Source organism: Varroa destructor, unplaced genomic scaffold, assembly GCF_002443255.2.
Source record: "Varroa destructor unplaced genomic scaffold, Vdes_3.0 BEIS01000002.1, whole genome shotgun sequence".
Lineage (NCBI taxonomy): Eukaryota > Metazoa > Arthropoda > Arachnida > Mesostigmata > Varroidae > Varroa > Varroa destructor.
Genome location: NW_019211455.1, coordinates 58,758,986 through 58,782,025, shown reverse-complemented (window position 1 = coordinate 58,782,025; position 23,040 = coordinate 58,758,986). Strand labels below are relative to the sequence as shown.

General features: G+C 44.2%; 1 protein-coding gene and 1 long non-coding RNA gene across 2 annotated transcripts in view; one reads left to right on the top strand and one right to left on the bottom strand.

The window, feature by feature from the left end:
* Positions 1-1,933: 1,933 nt before the first annotated feature.
* On the bottom strand, positions 1,934-20,215 carry LOC111243617 (uncharacterized). The gene is made up of 3 exons (XR_015320050.1): positions 19,932-20,215; positions 15,342-15,459; positions 1,934-5,269 (listed from the first exon to the last, which is right to left on the bottom strand). It is a non-coding gene; the product is annotated as an uncharacterized LOC111243617 (long non-coding RNA).
* The window catches only part of LOC111243616 (uncharacterized), a 49,505-nt gene continuing 41,916 nt past the window's right edge, over positions 15,452-23,040 (top strand). The window contains exon 1 of the mRNA XM_022789416.2: positions 15,452-16,245. Within this exon, the coding sequence (XP_022645151.1) occupies positions 16,120-16,245 (126 nt within the window). The 5' untranslated portion in view covers positions 15,452-16,119. The remainder of the gene's footprint in view (positions 16,246-23,040) is intronic.

The following is a 23,040-nucleotide window of genomic DNA, read 5'->3' as shown; positions in this document are numbered from 1 at the left end:
CATTTACTCAGCTTGTTAGCCAATACGATGACCAACAAGCTTTTTGATGCTCATCAATGTAATTTGATGCAGCTATATTGAATATATCAATCAACGAATTGACGATGACTGTTCGCTTGAGCTGACGCTACACGTAGTCCGGGCATCATGGTAGCTCATAGTAGAAGAGGTTTTGTTATGAGTTCGCCTCAAATTGTAAATCATCTGGTCGACTGCTACGCGCTAAACTGATAACCAAGAGAATGAGCTTCCCCTTGCTCTTTTGATCCCAATAGGGGACTATGGGGGTCATGAGTGACCAGCTGTAATAAAATCTCAGCAGTTATCTAATATGTGTGCGATAGTAAAACACTTTCGTATAACCCTTTGAATGGCAGATAATAACTAGGGGGACTTGTTACCTGTACCGATAAAATTGACCAGAAAAGTGCCCAAATTATAAGAAGCCTTGAATTCTCGTTACTACCTGTGCATTGTGCAAGTGTGCTGATTTTAGACAGGCTTGCTGCAATTAAAAAATATATTGCTTTCTTTTAGCGTAGCATCCCATTTCGTAGAAGCATTCTGGATCCCGACCTAGTGCATAGCATTTACTTCAAAGTTGCTAGTGCACATTGTATTTTTTTCAACACTTTGCTTAGTCCAAAAATTTACATCGGTGGTATCGTATTATATTTTTTAAAGTGCGTCAATGGACAGTATCTATTGTACTGGCCAAAGTGGTTGGTTGTCGTTGCTAACTCCAGTCTCTGGTAGCTTTACCGTTTCAACCTCCTTAGATTTTTTTGTGTGAATTTTTTGTTGTGCGAGAATATGTTCATCTGTTTTGAGTAATTCAAGCTGTAAAGTCTCATCGATGTTTTGTAGAAGACATGGCTGAACATGTAGAATCAAGGCTTGATGAGCTACATACCTAAAAATTCGTTATCCGAAGTGCCTGGTTGTGGCGCGGGTTGAATGGAACGAACGTCAAACAGAGGCTTCGGTAACGTTTGGTTAAATGGTTGTAAGTGTACAATGTCTTGTAAAAATAAGTAGACCGGTCCATTCTATCGCCCCTATTTCTTTCCTCCTTCAATCTACTTCTTCCTTTGTAGAAGGGTAGAACGCGACGCAATGCCGGTATATGTGCGCCTGCCTGCCTGTCTGTTTATCTGCCTGACTCCCTGTCCTCTCCAGAAGGTAAACGGCTGTTACGTGTACTTGCTTACATATGTGTGAGCAAGTATATAGATAGATATATGTATAGCAAGTACCACTGTTACACGCGTTCCGTCCGGCCACATGAAAAGAACAGCCGGTTAGCGGGCGCTATTGAGCTCAGGCTGCTGCTGTCGCTTCTGTCCCGGGTGCTAGTGTTTCGAGTCCAAAGGAAAGTTGGACTTCTTGCAGCTGCCGCTCGAGACCCGGATGCCCATTGACGGTTCGCTGGCTGAGACGTGTGCCAGGCTCATCTGCAGAACAAGACATCTCCACCCTCCTTGAATGGCTGCGCTTCACGAACAGAGAATAAGTCATTGATCAAAACGAGCAAACCAATCGTCAACTGCCGCATATGGCCACTGCACTGCCTTTATGAAATTTGACTGAAAGGGTGATTTGTAGTACCTGAGTAGATGCATCCATACATGTCCTTAACGATTTGTCCCATAATTTCTGACCAACCCATTAGGTTGGTCAGAATGTAATTTTTTAACATGCTATTGGCATATTTTGTTTCTCGGTAGACTCTGTTTAAGAATTACTACGCGTATGTTTTGTCGCTTACATGCTTACTGGGCTCATTTGTATTGGTTTTCTTCGTGACAGAATTTTGTAGGGAGAAAGTGTATAATGGAAGGTGCTTTTTTAGCACATCCGAGCTGCGAGAAGTGCAACTGTTAGAACATGTATTGCTTACGGGTTTCAATGGATCTTTTATTGTGTTCGATAGCACTTACTGAAACTTGTTTCGAAACACTGAAACTATCGACTTCGCTTTAAACTACAAATAACGCTCCATAGGGCTGTAGGAGGCAGACGATGATGAACTGCCGGCTCTATGGCCTAAAATTCAATCAACCAAATTTTATTTATTTAACTTTTGTCAAAAATTTAATATATACGATCAACAACGCAATTTTCCAATATTAGAGAAAATATATAAAACCTTTTAGAACATTTTGCGTCACATGGGTTACACAAGTCTTGTCGATTTTATAAAAGTAGTTTGAGAATTGCCGGCTGTCCTAAATATGGCACCAGGGGGCAACGAGCGACACTATATCGGTCACAGTTTCCTCCGCGCTTGGAGCACCTATCTAGCCTCGAGAAAACCTGATCTCCTGCAAAATTTATATTGGAACTTATGCACGGTGAGCATGAGTGGCTATATGTCGGTTTAGCCAGTTCCATTCCTCCCAGTCACATCCGAAATAAAGAAATCCTCATCAATTTTCACGAACTGTCGCTCCAAGTTTCTAGGGTTCGTTTTAAAGGTTTCCATTGCTAGAAGCTTAAAGTGATCACATAGGCCTTCGGACACAGTGACAAGATGGACGAACCAATCTTGGATCACTATAAGTAGTTCCAGTGCTTTTTGTGAGAAAGGAAGCCCGCAGGAAGATTCTCTAGTCTTCTCGAACGATGCGTATCCCATACGCTGTATTCGGAGCTATTCTGAGGTCAAACAAAATAGTTGCATGAACGATAAGGCGATTCTGTTCCCCATGCGGGCAACACAGCCTTCCCGTATTTTTCGGTGCCGTGCACAATGAAAATTCTGCCGTCTGCGAAGAAGGGCAACCCTACCTACTGAAACGGGTTTATATAGGCAAGAGGCGACGTAGCGAAATACACGGTATCCAGTAATCACTGTCCCACCTTCCTTTCTAAACTTTATCATCTTTGTCTTCGTTAAGTTTAAGGCCAGTACCAAATCTGTGACCACCCAATTTTATTGACGACTTCTCTCTTGTTTACATATAGGCGCTGCTTAGCGTTTGACAGTCTGCGCTGATGTAGCTTGGACCAAGAGATCTTTCGCCATCGGTATGTAAGTGCGAGTACTTGCGTGCTCTAAGAGAGAATGATTTTCACCCTAAAACTTTATCCTGTACCTGGCTACGTTCGTCAAAGGTAACTGAACTTCCTGCATCTTCTGGAAAAACTAGGATCAATGTGGGATCAAAGCGAGTATGTCTTAAAAGGTCGTTGTGTCACTCAAGTTCGACTAATCGATGGTTATAGTACTAGACGGTCGTTAGAATGACCAGAGGAGAGCTAGAGTAAGAAAACTGCGCTTCACGTTTATTGACAAGTTTGTCCACCACTACGTACCTTGATTTCGAATCAGTCGGCTACAGCTAAACTGCTGCGGGACTTAGTCGCTGGCCAAGTAAGGCAGTGACGTTATTCTCTACAAGACTGCCTACTCGACTACACGTCACTCTTGTGGAGTGAGGTAGCTTATCTTATGGTTGTGGAAAACGGTGATGCCCTCACTAGGTCTGTTGCTCTCAATTGCAAGGCAGTGCAGAGAGTCGAAACGCCGTAACTTAAGCAAGCTAGCTGCTCAAAACTCCGTCAGCACAAAGATATCTATGCTATCCACGGCTGTCACGGGAGAATAGCGCCAGAGATGCGGCCACCCCACAGTTCCATCATGCAATTCTTGGTTCTCACGGTCTAACATCACTGCAAACTCTGTGATCGTTCTTGTGAACGGCTGCACTGATTCAAGGTCTCGCGTACTGAAGCTAGCCCTGTAGTTCTCAGTGCCGCTAAAGCGTGTTTCCCAAAGCCCTCGATCGTTAAAGTGGGTGGAACTTGTTAGCCGTGGTCCAACCGTTTGGTTAATGCTGCTTTTCCCATCGGCGGTTCTTTGACGTTGGCTTCGGTCGACGGCGATTCATATTTTTGGAGTTGACGCAACTGCTGGAATATTCGGTACTAAGGGGTCCGATTGAGCTGGCTGGATTTGCTATTTAAATTTCCTCTTATTGTTGTCATTAGTGGACTTCAAGTGAACATCCTCTGGCTCCTGCCCCTCTCAGTTATTAGGATTCTTACGTCGCAAAAAAGACTTTAGCTTCCTGGCAATGTTGTAGACAATCTTCTGCACCGCTCTAAGGAACAGGATGCTTTGGTATGGATAATGGAAGAGCCGAAAAATTCGCAAATTTTTGATCCACTTATTTCGCAATAATATTACTTGCAGTTTTGCTGTCCCGGCCAAAAAAAAACAGAGAACACATGTACGACATGATTAGAGTCCCTGAAAAACTCTCCACCTTACTGTTATATCTGTCCTTTTCAGGTTGTATGCATTCATGATAATTAGTCCATAAAGCTACTGCAGTTGGCCTATCGGTGCTCTTAATATACTTTTTAGCTTTATACACGACACTGTCAACATCCATTTTTATCGCCACACGAATAGTCACTGACATTCTCTTAGAAAGAATCTCTCTCAGCGTGGAACCAAAAAGCTAAACAATGCCCATACTAGTGCTATCTTTTCTAGCGAAAAAGGTTTTCTCAAATATGACTCCTATTCCAGGATGAGGTACGGTCACCGGTGCCGCATGTTTCTGATTCGCGTGCAATTATGACACTAGCTTTTCCACACCATCACTCAATGAAAAAAAAACGCCACGAAACTCTTTAGCATACACATGTATAAACATTCATAAACTTTTCTGTTGACCAGTCTAATGTCGGAACTGAACATAACCTCCAACACCATTTACCTCCGAGGTCGATTTCCGAATTAACCTTATCGTTGATCTTACAAGCGATATGCACTACTCTGTTATCATACAACACTCATAAACGTTGTATTACGTTCTGTCTCGCGCAAACATCCACACTGGCTGGTGGCGATTATATTTGCGATAGGGAATGCAGTCGTCTTCAAGGGTTAACGAGAAATTCTGGCGAATGTAAGCTGGGCAATGCTGCTTTGACTTTCTTGTTGGTGTTGTTGATCTTGCGCCTGTAATGAGGTGACTCTTGCCATCCTATTGTCGAGGGTCTACGCAAAATGGTACGGGTACGTCTTCGTGGCTTGATTGTGCTTAATCGACGAGACCTAAGTCGCAACACTGCCATTCTTTCTTACTGATCCAAGGAAGAAGTACTCTCGCAAAGTCGATCAGCACATTCTCGATAAGAAAATCCGTCAATTCATAACTTCCTGCAAATACCGAGTATTTTCTGTACTTCGGGACATGGGATGAGGTTGGCTGAGTTGGCATTTATCACGCCGAGGAAGGTTCAGTGGGACTTCCTAAAAACGTACAAAGACCAAGGAACGCGAGCACACAAGAGCACATTGGTCAGCAGTCGTTAAATATATAGTCTAAAAATACAACCTTAAGGGCTCTCTGTAAAAAAAAAAAAGTAACCTACACTACTGTCTCGCGTCGTATTAGAAAAGGTTTTAAAAGGTCGAAAATAAGAATCATATGAGCTCAGTAAAAACACAATTGCCAAGCGCTAATAATTTGCAAATTATTACTTGCGAAACAAAGAAACAGGGTAATTTTTAGCCAATATCGGTACGCGAGATGAAAATATAGTGCATTCGGGATTCTTTCACACAAGACAAAAGACATAAGGCTCGCGCAATCCTGCATGTTGCGTTAGGCGTTCCGAGGGCCAAGTGATTTTGCTGCATAACAAGGCCAAACGCCAATAACTTTGGCGATGCGAAAACTTTTCATAACCCTGGATAAAAAATTCTTTTGTATCCTGACTGAAGCCACGACCTTGCTTATGGGATAGGTAAATGTTCAGATCCATACAGCACGGCTTGCAGGATGTTTACCATGAGAGATCGAAGTCCGAAAATGGGTCAGTGAATCGATTATTTCGTGCCTACTTATTTTGCTAAGAAGTCCGTGTGCCCGCACCGCGAAGAAAAGTTATGGAAAACCAATAATATTATTCCATCCGGCAAAATCCATTTTTTGTAACAACTGGCGAAACTTGAAGTGAACAGGAAATACTATTTTCTGACCGATCTAAGATAATAGAACACTAAGCCTTATTTTAATAATGAATATAAATGAGCCAGCAAATAACCCCTGCAAAAATAGCAGTAGGTGCTTTAAACATAACATCTATTATTGTCCCCGCATTGGTTATTAATGCCGTACAGGATAATATACTAAATCCAGGATTACAATAGAAGCTTTCATTGATGAAAGAATTTTATAAAAGCTAGCTCGTTTTAGGTACCAAAGTGAATTCACTCTGAACGCTTTTCAGTTTGCGCTGATTTGACTCATACTTGATTCTTGCGCATTATCAAACTGCTCAATTTTGTCTAAACGCTTTCACTTCCTTGTACCCGTTTTTTTCTGCGGGTAGAGTAGCTAGCTATCCTTTTCAATTCTGACCGTCTACCATTGCTGTTGTCGTGGAAATTATCGTTCTTTGGCAGGCACATGTCGCCTTGCTGCAATCGAATCTTCCCAATGAATTGAACCTCCTGCAACATCCATGGTAAAGGACCCCACTCTACACTATATAATATTGATACAGATATTACTGAAGATGAATTAGCAACAACGCGCTTGTCAGCTTTGTTTCCTTATTTGTCACCGGATGACAAGATGATTTCTCGGATTTTGTGTACTTTCTAAATTACTGCCATTCTCCAAGATGATCTAAACACCAGTTCGACAACAGCTATTCTAACGGCAGCACTTATAGGAACATATAATTAAACACAAGAAGGGAAACCCTACAGATGTGTGTTCTGTTTTTTTGCACTGCACTTTAGCAGAAAGCACGGTTACTTTCTACACTTTTAGATGTTGCCTTTTCTATTGCTGCTGCTATATGCAAAAATGCAAGTTGTGCTGAGTGAGTTCCACTGGCCCCGCAAACAATAATTACTATGACTTTATATACTATTGTCACACGCTTAGTAAAATAATCCCTATCTGTGTATCCATGTACACCAGAGATTCTTATTCTTCCTGCTGTCATTGTTCATCTTTGTGTTATCTGGGCTTCCACCAGTGGCATCAAAAGCAGATGCTGCTGCCATCATAACAATAACAACTTCGTTGTTTCTTCAGTTTTCATTCAGTTTCCACGGTGCGGCGGCCGCCGCCGTTGATCTTTTCAAAGCCCACATCTTAGCACCTGCAATAGTTGAGCTACGCATTCATGCACACATATATATATATACTGACAAACTCTTTCCTCTCGTTGACGCGTTGCGGTTTGCTGCGCTCAAAGCGGTACTGTCGCGAGCTTTCTTACGTATGTACTTAGTACCAGCAATAATAACAAACGAACACTCTCTGTTCTTCACGATCAAACCTTTGTTACGGCTGCGGCCTTTTGCGGGGGTGGTTAGTAGCGTCGTGTCCGCCTGTTCTGTCATCTTTTTTTTGTTCCGTCAGTTTCTCGTTGGTTTTTCGCCCTTAACTCCATAGCGCAGCCGCCAGAGACGCCACCAACGTGGGCAAAACAACGCGCGATGGATATTGAAGGGCCTCACGGAATGTATGTGGCGACGCTGAATCTGTGGTTGCGACTGTGTGTATTTATGTGCTACCTCAAAACCTGCTAGCTTCCCCGGTTCTTGGATTCGGCCTGCAGTCGCACCATTAACGGCAAGCGACAATAATAGCGAAATCGACAACAAGAACAAGTCGTATACAGAAGATATGGTATTTAGGCACAATAGCTTCCCCACCTACACAACCACTTTCAGTTTAGCGGTTAGTATCACTACGACTTCGAAGGATATCAAAACCATTGCCTTTTCTTTTTCTATCTTCGTTTCCCCTATTCGCTCGAAGTCTGATCACTCCCAAAAACAGAATGAAGACTCCTTTAAGCTTCCACTAGTACAACTCACTGACAGGAGAACTATCGCGGTTTCTACCACTTCTCTGACTTAAATCTCCATTGCCCCGTTCGTCTCAGAGCAGAACACTTACTCAGGTCACTGCTGCTTATTCTCCTACACTCTCTACGCCATTTGTCAGACAGACTGTCGGTGTGTTTTTCTGTCCGAACCTACGTCCAGGCATTATGTCGAGATTACACAGACACAAGCTCAGACTTGTTTTTCTCGGTCAGTTATCATCTTCCTTTGGCCACTATAGGCCCAATCGATTCAACGTTCGGTATAACTTCTGGCTGTTGTTAATACTCGCCCACAACCTGATGGCGACAACAACAACAGACGTATGATGATCGGCGCTGTATGAGAGCTAACTCTGCTCTTCGTCGTCGTCGTCGTAGCGGCGTGTCAATGGCGGTTTCATACAGAAAGAGAGAGAAAGAGAGAGAGAAAGAGGGAGGGAAAAAGCTAGCGAAGTTGTTAATGCGTTAGATGCACTACGCGTGCAGTCAAGAACCACAGGTCCATCATTAAGCCCTCGTTCCTTTTCGGTCTCGACTCCTCAGCTCGATCCTCATCCGACGTCTCGTCTCAATCGGTCTCGCCGTGAACCGCGATCCGTAGTCCGCCTTCTCGCGCTCCTCCCCCGCTTCCTGGCATTCGATCTTTCGTAACTGCCGCTATTTTCATTCGAGAAGTTGTGAGGTACCTTTGCGGCACGGCGACGTAGACATTCACTCACACACACATAGACCGATACACAACCACACACAATGTATATATATCTATATGTACAATATTGTTTCAAAAAACGTATATAGCCTCCAATACTGTTCGTTGGTTGCTTCGTCGATGCTACTATAGGGCCACCATTTCTGCTGCGGTCTTTGCTATTCCTCAGGATATCATCGCTCCGCACACATTGGTTTTCGCCGTGCCTATCTTCAACTTCTTATGTTTGTCGAATCTCCCCGTCCTGTTCCACCGATTGGATCGAAGGCATACGCCCCATTTACCTTCGTCCGCTGTCTCACGACTACGTAACGTCTGCGCCATTGCCGCTGGTCACTGCCGATGCTGATGCCCGATCTTGCTCAATGGCCCCATTTGACGGAGCTGAAGATATTGAGAACGTATAGTTCGTCCAATACGATTCCCTGTGTTAATTACTAATGCTGTAGCCGTTTTTGGCGGCCACCAGCACCATGAGGATAGTCTGAATATTCTCTTCGTCTGCCACGAAACTCTACTGTTTGTTCCGTCTACTACCGCCCTGCCATTGCTGTTTGCATTATGAATACGTCCTAGAAATAAAAGCCCTGCAAAAATCCTGGATACCAGATCGGGTACCCTAAGGTTGAGACTTGTTTGTTGACACAATATTAACCGAAGAAATTTTTTCCTCACTTGAACGCGCCCTTTCTGAGTACGCTATACTACAGTTTTAAGCGCAATAATAGTAACGTGGCGTAATAGTGCTTTGTTTGTTGGTCGAATCATTCATAGTGCTTAACGTCGCTACGACGGCAGTTTCGGAGCGCGGAAACTTATGCCTTTCTTTCTACTGCCGTTACTACTTGTCTGAATCGGCGTTCATTCCTTTTCGATGTTCAGGAACGCTGTTCTAACATTTTTTCCTTTCGTCTTCTTTTTATCTCTCCGTTTTCTGCAGCGCTATATCTCTATTCATATACGTGCCATGCGGAACCGAGTGCAGTTCGATTGGCTTTTGGTCTCGGTGCATTTCGTCCTACGGCTGCCCAGGCCACCCTGCCGCTGTAGTCTGCGGCAAACTGACGCCAATCTGTAATGCCTACGCCACAGCAAACAGCAGCAAAAGCAACAACAGCGAGAATCTTCTTGTAACGTGTGTAACCAGCCGCGAATGAGACGCGCACTGGCAATAAACGACCACGTTAGCAGACATCACCGTTCCACTAGCCGCTAAGCGAGTCAGTCAACCAGTCACCCATCCACTGACTAAACGTCACTATAAGAAACAAAGTGAAGCTAGCTCAGTACGACCCAAAGCACTGCGAATAGCTAAAATAAGCTTTCTATTATACTAAGATGAGGAAAAGCCCTTCCATCTTCGACGACATCGTCATCTCCCATCAGTTACGGTTAGCTATGGCAGATATGCTGGTAACGTTCGTCAACAACGATGGCTTGCTCAGGTACAAGTAGTCGTCATAACGTAAACGTCAGCGGCGCCTTTTGGACCTTCGATTGCAGAAAGCTGCTCACTCCGTTGAACCTAACCCAAAGAAAAACAGGGCGATAATATTAAGTGGCTGCTCGCGGTGTCAGCTTCACTTCGGTGGAAGGCTGTGGTGCTTGTGCGTTCGACTCTACTCGATCGACCTGTTTCAGTTGGTGAAGCCCTTCATCGGTTCGTCCACGTATTGCCGTCCACTCACATGCACTATATTTTACACGGGCACACACAAAAGCGCCGCTTGTCTTCTCGCACATTAACTCTTATCGAGTTAGTTGACTGTTTAGCATAACCATGCCTCTTAACCAATGAGCGCATAAAACATGGACCAACGGAACATCGAAGCTATTCCATTCATTTCTTAAGTAGATTGCTCAATCGTTCACGCCCACGTCATTTCATCGTTGTCGTAGATTGCTGGGCACGTCGACCACCAAGCATAACTTTGTTAAAGGCAAATATTCGGGACACAGTGACCTAACCTTAGGCCAAATGGTTCTCTTATATATATATATATATATATATTGCTATGATTTATCTTTGCGGACGAAAAACTCCAAAGGGACCAAACCATTGTCAGCTATATTGAATCAATTTTCTCACTTGTAGTGCTTACACAGATATTAAGCTATCATACTACCTTGAACCTCCTCAATCATATTTACAGTCCATTTGTATATATATATATATATATATCATATTTGGCTGAGAATATAGTATACCGCCATTTATGACTAGCGCAAGAAGGAGGATAATTTTTGGTAGGCGTTTAGAAAATACTAAGCTTGAGGGTCACGTGCTAGTCTGAGCTCGAACCCGAGCGCAAGCGCACTTTGCTTCGTAGTGGGGGCTAGTCATCTGATGGAATGCCGGACGTAAAACGCGAAACATTTAGCTCTAGGTGCCTAGAAAGAGGGTTTTTGTCTGCTATGAATGAGCCTCCCGTGGAGGTCTTCACTATCTTTCGTTTTACATCTTGTGATCGTCAATTGCCCTTTGACTAAGTGGCAACCGTCAGGATCTTGGCGATCCTCGCGCACCTGAACAAAATTTCTTTAAGCCAATGACCACCTGCAAGAACAAGCATCTCATTCATTCACTGTGTCAGCTAATGCCTATGGCAGTGAATATAGGAAAATAGACGACCAAATGGCGTTATACATGCGCATATAGCCATATAAAACGGGCATCGTATAAGGTATCATAAGCCTCAAAGATCTCTTTAAGGTATACGTATGGCACTGTTAGTATGTGCGTGTGCGTGCCTGCCTCGTGTCTGTGCTGAAGGCTGGGTAAGGAGAAGAGGACGACCCGTCATTCTCCAAGCTGCGTTGTATTCCGCCCCCGCGCACTTCGCCAACTCTCCGGTTTTCACCACAATAAAAGATGGGTTGAGATGTATCAGAACGAATGCCTTCCCACTAGTAAAGCAGCTAACAAAGGCAGATGAAACGTCGCAGTAGTGCGTCGATTCTCTTCTGTGCTGAGATCAAGTGAAGCGGTCAATCTACACTGGAGCAATAGGAACGAGTCCAAAAAAAATTCCTCGAATACCTAGCAACCATCGGCTGCCCTTATGTGAGCAACAGCAGCGGCAAAAGCTGTAAACAAGCGGCTAGCCGGGCAAACAGGTAGGCAAACATTCAGTAACAACAACAACAACAGCACCAGCACCAGCAAGTGAACAAACCATCTCATTCCACCCGGTTTGTTCGTTTCTGCTCTGGCTCAAGTTTTGTCGGTTGGGTAGGGCTCTCTGTCCAGTCGCGTCGCCGGCTGACCTGGTGCGAGGTCGTTTACAGCTTTGGGAAGCCGCACCAGCATCTACCCGCTATCTACCGCAGTTATTCCGCTTCTTCTGCATTTTGAAAGCCGGTAAAGGAGGAGAAAGTTAGGCGCTTGTTAGCTTCGAACAGGATGACCCAAGCATTTTGTCGGTTTCACCATGCGGTTTAAAAAACGGTTCAAGTCGAGGTTTCTCTCCTGCTCTAAGGCATTTCTTAATATCCAAACGTTTCGCGAACTCAGTAGAAATACAAATGCAAAGAAACTCTAAAGCAAGCATACTTACGTAAATCTCGAAAACTTACTGCGTCGTTACAGAATAGCAACATTAGCTATCCTTATTAAAGTATCGATAAAAATTAGAATGTATTATCCTAACTGCTTGAGGTTTATGAAAGTGTCATCAAGAGCGACGTACACACACATGCATTACGTTTTGTGTATGGGTATATGTAGTGCGCCTTCAGTGTTGGTGGTTTGTCTGGCGGAACGTTATAACCCTCAATTTGATTGTTGTTCCCCTGACAACGTACACCCAATAGACCAGCAGTCGCTAGAGCCATAAGCTAAGGGTACTGGGAAAGCTACTACTTAATTTAGAAAATCCTGTGTATTTTCGTCATGTGCATGCGCGTTTGGTCGCTTATCTTGCTTCAACGCATGCCAATAGAAACAGAGAGGCGAACGCTATGTCGTCCATGTACTTCACCACCGAGATTGAGGGAGGCAGCAGTTATCGAGCTCCGCTCATCCGGAACAAACGTGGACCGCGACAGACGTCGATCGAGCAACTGTGATGTAGCAAGCGCTGAACGGCAAATAACAAGGCAGCAAAAGAGAACGACTGGCCAAACGACTGACAGAAGTTAGCCATAAATTTCAATAGGAATGGACGTCCAATATGGTATGTCATGGATGTCAACAACACTGTTGCCTGATTGCAAAACAGCACCTATCGTGGCGATTACCTCACAGTAACCGCTTCAGTTGACGATACCTTCTGCTAGAACTTTGGTGCGGGAGAGACCGGCACACGGGCGCGTATCACTAAGGAAGAGATCGAACAAAAATATTAAGGCAAACTGTTCGCGATGATTTTTTAAAAGCAGCCTGAATAGAATAGGCCTGGCAAGAGAGGGGTACCAATCGAATGAACCGGAAGTAGCCTAGGTAGTCGCCAGGCGTCAACAAAGCACAGACAGGGACATACGCTTGCTGCTGTTGTCGCATGCTGCAGAGATTCCGCTCGCGAACTGATGATAACGACATAGCGATGCGTGAGCTTTGTTCGAACCATTTACATGGCTCACAGCTGACTGGGTGCTTCAGACGCATTCAGTCTTACACGGAATATCGACCTGGCCGAATTTCCGTGGAACGGCAGCCATTTGGGGTCCCTACAAAAAAGTGAGAAGCCACAGTAGTATGCTATTCGGTTACATAAGGGAGGGTAGTGCTAAAAGTGCTCCCAAACGAGATCAGTCCTTGCTTCGCACTAAACTTTTTATTGCGTAATGCGGTATCCATATAAAACGATGGACTGCTTACCCATATAATATACGTCCGGTAGAGACAAAGTGCTATAGCAGCTTTATTTATTCTGAACCAGATCGCAAAAACGCATCGCTTACTTGCATGACAATCGTATACGTTTTTGTATTGAACGAACAAAGGATACGATGTCGATATTACTGCACTATTATTTGTGCCGAAATGAAATTACAGAGACGCATTTGAAGTAAGTTTTGTTTAATTAATGCTACAAATGGAAAGAGGTGGACAGAAGACCAATCCGAAAGCACTTCTCGATTGCCTAAACTGCCCTTTTCGGTTTTTGATATACTTTGTCTATTCAATGATCGTTGATTCTGCTGTAGTGCGGGTGTAGCAGCTCGTTGCCCAGCTGCCGTTGGCTATAGTTGCCCCGGCAGCATTTGTCGTCTGCTGAAAAAGAGAGGAGGAGAGTGAGAAGTCTCCGATTTAGCTATTGCTGTCGGTGTAACGTCGTAACCGACTGTTGTCGTTCCTGCTGCTGCTATTGCAGCCGAGCGCTTGTCTATGAGCTGAGCGCTGCAGGGCGTCGCGCGCTAGAGTACTGCTGCTTCTGCCAGTGAGGGGGAGGCGCGGAACAGAACGTAACCAACAGCCAGGTGAGCTAAGTGAAGCAAACTGCAGCTCAGCGCGGAAAGTTCGTTGCCGTTTGCCAGAGCACTATCACGACGACCGTTGTCGACAACACGTCCACTGGCTGACGGTGCTCCATACGCTCCGCTGGACATCCGTCGTCCGATAGCAGCAACAGCATTAACTGTAAAGAAGCGGCAGGCGTGTGACGTGCTGCCTTGAAGCTCATCCGGCACGGCGATGCAAAACCCTCTTCTAGCACCGTAAACGCCACTAGTACAATTGCCGCTGGTGCTTCTGCTAGCAGAAGCAACCCCTATGATATCATCAATAACAAGCCGATGCTATAGCTAGCATGCCAAGCGAGGGCGCTGGCATCCCTACGGCACACACTGCCACTGTTCGAGGTGCTGCTCGCAGCGTCCTCCTGCGATTTGTGCGTGGCTGACGCGAAACGAAAGGAATTTGTGCCACCCGCAATGGAGTGGTGCCGCTAGCCAACCGAGCAGTCAGCTAGCGTTCGAGTTGCCGCAACTCCGCCTGCGCTCGTTCGGTTTTCTGTTCTGTTCTCTTTGGTGCCGCTCTGTTCAGTTGCTGCTGCTGCCGCGGCGGCGGCCGCGACAAAAGCGATTCCCGTCGTTGTCGGTTCTTCGGTCTGTCAGTCGTTTAGTTCATTCGTTCGTCCAGTGCGTCTTTGTCTACGTGCGTAAAAGGAGAGCCGAGGGTGTGTGTGTGTGTGTCTGTGTGTGTAAGGGCCCCCTCTTTCTCTTCGCTGGTGGCTGCTGCTGGTGCTGATGGCGGCCATAGCAACGGCGGCTGCCGCAGCCGCCCATTCAGTGCCGCAAGGACTTCGGCTGGGTCTAACCGAACGGCTATCCCCCTCGCAACAGCTCACTACAGCCACTCACTAGCAGCAATCAGACGAAGCACTGGTAGTACACACACACACACATACACTCATGAACAGACTCATACACACGCACAGGACGCCGGACTGGCCCCGGCCTTACCCGTCGACGACGTTCAGTTGGCGCTCCGGTACCGATCAGCAGCACAGACAGACCAGAGGCAGACAGGCAGAAACAGAGGCGGACAACCCATCAACCTGCAACGTCGAAAGAGCAGCGGGGGGAATTTCTGCCGATGTGATTCGCTCGACAGGTTACTTCATCAGATACTGTCGCGTGGATTACCACAACGTACCGCGTTGTTTCAAGGAAGCTGTGAACGCAAAAACGGGAACGCATAGTGCACAATAGTGAGCACTTGTAATAGTTGCAACAGAAAAATCAACCGCTGTACGGATTGTGCGTGGATTGTGTAGGAACGTGATGAAAGTATGCACCCATGTACGGCGTGACTCACCAACTGTGCAACACGCAGAGAACTGCCGTTAATTGGAACGAAGATCCAGACGGTGCTGACCCGCGCATGTCTTTGGGGTCTGGCTCAGCGAAGGATCGGAGGCGAACTTGAGCGTCACCTGTTACGGACGATAATCCAAGATACCGTTAGACTGAATGTCTTTAGAAGAATTGACCGCGCTCGTTCATTAAATGATAGAAGAACATGTGCGACTGGATTTCTTAAAAAAAGAAAGAAAACCAGTTGACCCGTTTGGAGACACTCTTTTTTTTTATAAAGCATTGGGCCTGTCTGTGCCTCTCTGGGTTTATATTTTTACTTGTGCTGTACTCTATTGTGTAACGCTGATAAAAGCACTAAGCGTACTTTGCTTGTAAGTGCTTATTTCCACGCACTGGATGCGATCGTGTGGACGTACGCTGGATGAGGTGGAGTCTTCAGTGGGCTGTGGCGGTCGCGTAGCAACCCCCAACAGGACACAAACCATAATTCGTTGAAGCTAATTTTTGAATAGCGTTCTTATTGTTGGTGTTTGTATCGAACAGGGCTTCTTCTATAGTAGTGTCTGGTGCGCCTTCAATAAACTGGGAAATTCTCAATAAGCATTATTCCCGTTTGTGACGATTTCTCAGTATTTGTCTTAGTGCAGGAACTCTACTTACATCATTGAAGAAAGAACGGAATTTCATTACATAGTTGTTAATTGAGCTATTGTTTATCACCAAGCTTGAAAGCGTTGTTTTGTTTTTTTATCGTGACATTATACCAACGATTGAATATGAGTGCAACAACGGCGATTGCATCTTCAGTGCCTATGGATTACACGGCTTACGGACCTACGCCTACCTCGCGGCGGCTGATTATGGCACAGTACCAACTACCCCCACAGAAAGCGGTAAACAAGGTAAGTTAGTGAATTTCAGCTATCTAAGGGAAAAGCCATTTTTAATGCCATTTTTTACGATTTTTTTTAGAAACGACAAAATTGCTTTTCATTTTTATACATAACAATCACACCTAGTCACCTCTTAGACCTCGTTTTGATCCTGGAATGTACGAGCACGTGCTGACAAACACTAACTTGTTCGATGGTGCCAAGATAAGGAAGCTCTGTTAGCGGATGGAGTGGCCGTATTCGTCGTAAGACATTCAAATTCGGCCGAATCGAACATTTGTTGACATTTTCGGCGGGCTTGCTGGGCCACAGGGAATCCCACACAGGCGTGCCAGTAATAGCCGTAATAACGCGTGTAATAGTGCATAGAGCGGAACTTCCACAAACAGAAACGGCTTTTGCGCAGACGGATGCGGCACTCATCATCTGCGCGATGTTGCTTTTACTTGTTCAGTTTCTCGTTTGCTCATGCAGCAGCTGCTGCGGCACACATCATCACCGCAATCATCGTCATCGTTGTCGACAACGGCTAGACCACGTTGGGAAGGGGGAACTTCACAGGCGGCGTGTATCTCATTCAAAAAGCCTTTACCGCATCAATCGCATGCTAGCAAGCGGGCGAGCTCGCTGGCTGGCATTTATAACAAATAAACGAGTAAGCGCACATGATGGCTACGAGGCGATCATAGGATCTAACGTCGTCGGTCTCGGCGCTCTGGTCGCCTGATTCGTGTATCGTACGACAACGCCTGACACGCAGCATAAATATAACAACCATGCCGACAAATTCATTCGTCCGCGCATACCTCTGTGTATGTATGCGCATCCATACAGACACCTCTACATTCAAAAAGAACAATTTAAATATTATGGCTTTCTAACACGATCCACCCCCAATGCAGTGAACCCCGTTTTTTGCTTACTTAACTTTCATTCTGATTCCCAATTTCGATGGCTTTGTCACTGATTAGTGTTAGTCAAAATGGCCGTATCAGATCTCAATCGCCGCGGAACAGCCTGGTTAGGGATGTTGCTGTCATGAATCATTACGCAGCCCGTTGTTAATGTTGCTCAACGGTATGTATTGTCTATCCATCGTTATGCCCTTTGCCGCCTGTGTAAGTGATTTTCACTTTTGTGTTGTATTTGTCTGGCATCATTTTCAACCCGCCACGATAATTGGCTTTGCAAAATGATTTCCTGATTATCGGCGTACATTCGCAAACGACGTTTATCCAACTAGGGAGCCCAGCAAGAAACCAGCTCGGGTTTAGTTCAGTGGTAAATGATAGTTGGTTTCTCCAGTTTTCCGCCTTGTTGCTGTTCCCCAAAAAATGATCGAACTCTTCTGTACCGCACTAGCCATGCCGTATACATGTGCTTGCATGTGTGCTGTGCTTCCGACAGCGACCTTTTAACGAGAACCGACGGAAATATCGACTGTAAGTCTGCCAAAATCAGCGATAATTTTCATTGGTAAGGGTGGGGGAACGAGCCAGATGGGGTCATTATGGTCCATATCGACATGAAACAAACACTAGTCATGCTCAAACGCAAAGAACGGAAAACAGATGATTATCAAAATTCTACCTGTCGCTGCTGAAACGATAACAAGTCGTCTATCGTCTGGCGGTAGGTGGCAAAAATAGATGACAGGCGTAACATGACTAACCGAAACCGGAATTCCGTGCTGGTTTCTTGGTCTCGATAGTTGAGCAATATGTGCTAAGGTTCAAATCTTTCGCCCTACTTCGTTTTTCCAGGTGCCCAGACGTCTAAGCGTTGCCTGATCTCCTTCAGTGCATAGCTGATAGCTAGAATTAATGGCAACAGCAGCCACTGGACGCAACACAACCCAAATGGTGGCCGAGATCAACGCACTAAAGAGAACCATTGCGGTATTCTTCTCAACGAAATCTACGGCTTACATTACTGCGATAGTGGTCTCAACCCGGAGAAAAACGGAAAACATGCGGAATATATTTCGCTGCTTTGGCTCTCTCATTACCTATTTTGTCCAACCGTCTCGTGCTCCGGCGTTCTCTGAACTGCAGAAGTGTTGCCGCGCATTCAAGGTGCACTCAAGTATCGCTAGGCGAATTGGCTGGTGAATCGAAGCACCCCGCTTAAGCTCCTGTCAAACGATTGGATATATTCCTTAGAGAACGTTGCTTATTCGTCTCATAAAGGTGTATTGATAGGGCGGAAATAGCCGAGTCTGTGATGCTCATCCCGTATGCGCACCGTTGAAATCATAGCGTTTACGGTGGCAGTGATAGAAGCCGGTGATGTTACTGGCTTTGGTTTGTCGTGGTCGTCGCACGGCCACACGGTTTAGTGGTTTTTGCTCGTGTATCAGGAGCAACGTACTACAGCATGGTATTCAACTATTTGCCCGATTCAGTCTAAACCAACCACTGTGTCCTCGCTCCTTGTCCTACAAACGGATAAACCTACGCAAAAACAGACTGACTAGCGTACGTATGTGTGTATTAAAATGTGTCGGTTAGCTGTGTGGTCCTTCTTTTGTGTCCGCTTCTTTGGTCCTTTCATGTTTTGGCCTTCTTTTGGCAACTTTTCGTCTTCGACTTTTTGCAGCTAGCTTGTATTCTCCTATTCGAATTGTCCGCCGAGGACGAACGTCGTGAGTGCATGGTTGTTTGTTCGTCTATTTGTGTAGTGTGTCATGTCATCCATGTGTCGTTCCTCCAATGATTTAATAGCTCGCTTGACGCAAACCTAATAATGTTAATATCGATATTATTATTGTGTTATCCATATTGTTATCTGATTTTTCTGTGGCCGCTGTCGAATGGGAACCAGGAAGGGCAGACGAAGGGAATGTAGGGAAATGCGGGGCCATGCGAAGTGAAGTCTGTGCATGAATATGCTGCAAGCATAGTGGCATTAGATAAAGACGGTTGTGGCCAGTATTATGTCGGAATACGACTCATGTAAGCCATGTAGTGTTCTATATGCACATACGTCGACCATGTAACTGCGATGGCCTCAGCCAGTAGCTGCTTTTTCCATCCTCAATGGTACAGATCTTGGCGACGCCATGGAATGACACGAGCGTAGTAAAGTCATATTCTTCGTCCCTTGCTACTATTAGCAGACTATATTTTTACATTATCAATCTTGCAAATGCCCCAATGTTAATGAAGGGGCAACGAATGAATTGGTTCATATAGTCCAAGTGGTACGTCCTACAACTTTAAAATGTAAAAATTCTGAGTGTGTAAGTTGACGGCTTGGACGATTTAGGCACACTTTTTTGTTTTTAAATTTAGTTAAAGCGACGGGTATTATTTTTGCGTTAGTTCTGGCCAAACATTCGTTCTTTTTAGAGATTTTCCAATGGCCTCACAGGGGCAATTTACGCGTTTTCAATGAGCTCAGTTGGGTGATGATGTCAACTGGTTATCAAATCCTTTAAGGTGGGGACATACTTATTCTTCCTCATTGGGCGTTCAGGTCGGGTTGTATTTATCGGCAGGCGTCATAGATATCAAAATAGAGCATGGGGTTTTATTACTTCAAAGGCATGTTATTAGACGCACGCGCGAATATTTCGAATGTAACCATAATCACTACAAATGTTGTTAGATGAAATAGAGAGGACATGATAATTTAAACCCTAAACTAATGTTACATTCTTAGTGTGTCAACTTACATCTGCTGCTTCAACTTACATGTCTCAGTACGATACTCGATCTCCTTATGATGACACAACATCTCCCCTATGAACATAATCGCATCAGCATATGCCTATACAGATAAACTTGTTGAGAAGTGAGAAAACTTAGTGAAAATTGCATTCTAACGCTTCATGCCTACTTCTCTTTAATAAGAATGACCTAACTTCCATGTTGCTTCTTAGGTTCTATCGTTCGAGATATACTGCAGACTTGTTGATAATTATTACATATTCGCTTCATTTAGATATATTAAAACACTAGCAAAATAGATCAACAATCGGTCCTCAAAATTAGATAATTGTGCTTGGCCTAATTATTGACAAGGATACGATTGCGTAGGTTGATTGTTAAAGATGTCAAAGTTGAGGGTGTTTTAATCGCCCTGCCGCGCCCATCTGTAGACGTTTGTGGCGCTCTAATTTAATTGGTTCGATAGCCGACGTTAGAATTACAAACGAACACACTAACTCCCATACATCAAGCCAACTGCGTTTCGGAATATTCCATACGTAAATTATTAAGGAATTCCTTTAATAGCTCGTTAGCAGGTCAGCAGACTATTGGATGATGCCAAGAATGTGGCTGCTAAATCCCCTAGTTCAACGGCAAACAATCACATAGTGGATCTTAGTGATAGAGAAGGCCACGAATTTCCCGTAAACGCCATTTGCTCAGTGATTGGCAGTGATCCAGTAAGAACACAGTGGCGCTACAGTATAATTTCCATTGCACACTTTCAGAGCGGTATACAAAGGCTGGGCAACCAGCTCGAATATTGTTGTCGCTGCTGTCGACATCTCAAGGTGAACTCGCTAAGGACTTTACGTGTCGTAAGGGGACGTGGTCGATATGCTGGGAGAAACATCAAAAGATCGTATCTTTTCAGCCGACTCGCAAAAGCTCTCGCGAACTCTTGAATAAGCGTGCAGTAGAAACGATCGCGTTTGTCCGATGAGAATGAGATTAGGAGAACAATTTTCAGGAATGCGAATGTGGAGTAGAACAAAGAGAAAGAGATCGTGTACGGCTACCTGTCATAGATAAACAGACGAAAAGATTCATCGAACGGAAAATGAGTTGTACTGATATCTTTAAATCCCCGTAACAAAAATCCGCTCGGTTCATTCGGATGCTGCTACTGCTCGTTAGTCAGCGGTACGCGAGCAGCAGTATGTGCAATCTGCCCCACAGTCACAGTGATTTTGAGAAGTTTTTGCACGCGACTTACGACGGGACGATCCACAGGTTACCGTTGCTGAAGACAAATCGATACACATAAACCTGTCCCCAACCAACGTAGTCAATCCAGCCCGGACCACATATTCTAGGCGACCGTGCAGTTGCTTTTCGTGAAAGTCTTACTTAAATAGGAGACAAGCTATATACAATAGGTCAACTTACAAAAAAAAAGATAAGTAAAACACAGCTTTGACGCGAAACAATATTTTATTATTCCTCATGTATATATATATACGCAGTACGGGCGCGTACGGCCTGTCTTCCAAACGCAAGTTAACTCGGGTTTACACGTTGCAAGAGCCATAGAGAAAGCAACGGACAGGTATTTTAATAAATGTAAGGCATACTGCTTGCAGGTCCGTTGTTGCAAAGAAGTGATATTACATTTCTGGTTGGTTTACCCGGAAATTTATCTAGCTAGGTTTTTCTGAGCGAACACGATATTATAGTTTATCACCAGAACGACGTGGGAGTTCCACGTCTCGTTATTTTTGCTTACAAAAATAGTCTTGCTTATTTCAGCTGAAAAACTAAAATCACTCGGTTCTGAACTACATCGTGATATTTTAATATACCGTATGTACTCATCGCGTATCTTTTACGTTGGCTCGTTTGAAGATGCCAACCTGACGTTGTTTTTTTCTTTAGTTTTATGGCGTTTTTTACAGTCGCCGCCTTTCATGTTTCGTAATGATGCATCTGAAGATATATATACACGATGTTTTGATTTCATGAAACTAGTAAAGTCCAGTCACGTACGAAATTAATTACGCTTAGAGAAACTGCTCGTGACCGGTGTCTACTGAATTTGCATTTAATTGCGCTCAGTTGATGCACTAGTTGTAAGTTACGTCGTTAACTTTAAAACTGCTGTAAGGTTAGAGGTTCGAGTCCCGACGTTGGAAGTTAGATTATTTTTGTTGTGTTTTTCTGTACAGCCCATTTGGCCTATGTCGTAGTGATCGGTTATTGTCTTGGATATATATCCGAGTGTCTATTTATGAACAGAACTTGCGAAAACTGCTTTGAAGTGATACACTGAGAATATACAATGTGTGTTATAACAAGTAGTGAGATTATCCTTTTTTGTTTGCGCAAAGAAACTTAGCGGGCAGTATAGTCTGCCGGATTATTGTACCGAGTCATATCTATTTAATACCATTTCTAGATTATTTACTAATATATTGTCGCATAAGGAGAAACAGAAACGCATTAATATTATTTGAGCAGGCTATGAGGGGGGATATTATTTTTTCTTCCAAAATACAAAATGCTAGGTGCGGGCGGCTTGTTTAGGATTGACGTTTAAGTAGTTCTTAATGAAGAATTCTGTGATCCTGAAATGCGCATTTCAGAGGAAGGATGCGCAGAGGAAGTTAGGAAGACTATCAGTTTTGTTCATAGAAGAACTGGAAAATAAGTGCACAAAAATGATATAGCTCTTACATCTTTAATGTATGAACTTTTTCTGTACAAATTTCGTCAGAAGCATAATAATAGTAGTGACACTATCCTAAGATACATAGAAAAACGTAAAATAATTATAAATTACACTGGAATGCGCATTTATATTACTGTAAAGTGAGACCTAAATTGGATACTATATATTTGCAGCGATCGCATAAACATCACGAATATATATATATATATATAAATACATCACATTCGATCTGATCGCAAAGTGCCCTTATTTGAAAATGACCACAGTCTGCTACCTAATGAAAAAAAAATACACATAAACGAAAAGAAACAAAAAAAAAACGAAAACTAAAAGGCGCGCAGTGAAGCGTTCGAACGAACAAAAAATGCTCATGATCGTAAATTGTTGTGGAGCTTTCACAGAATGATCGCATTGTGTTTATAT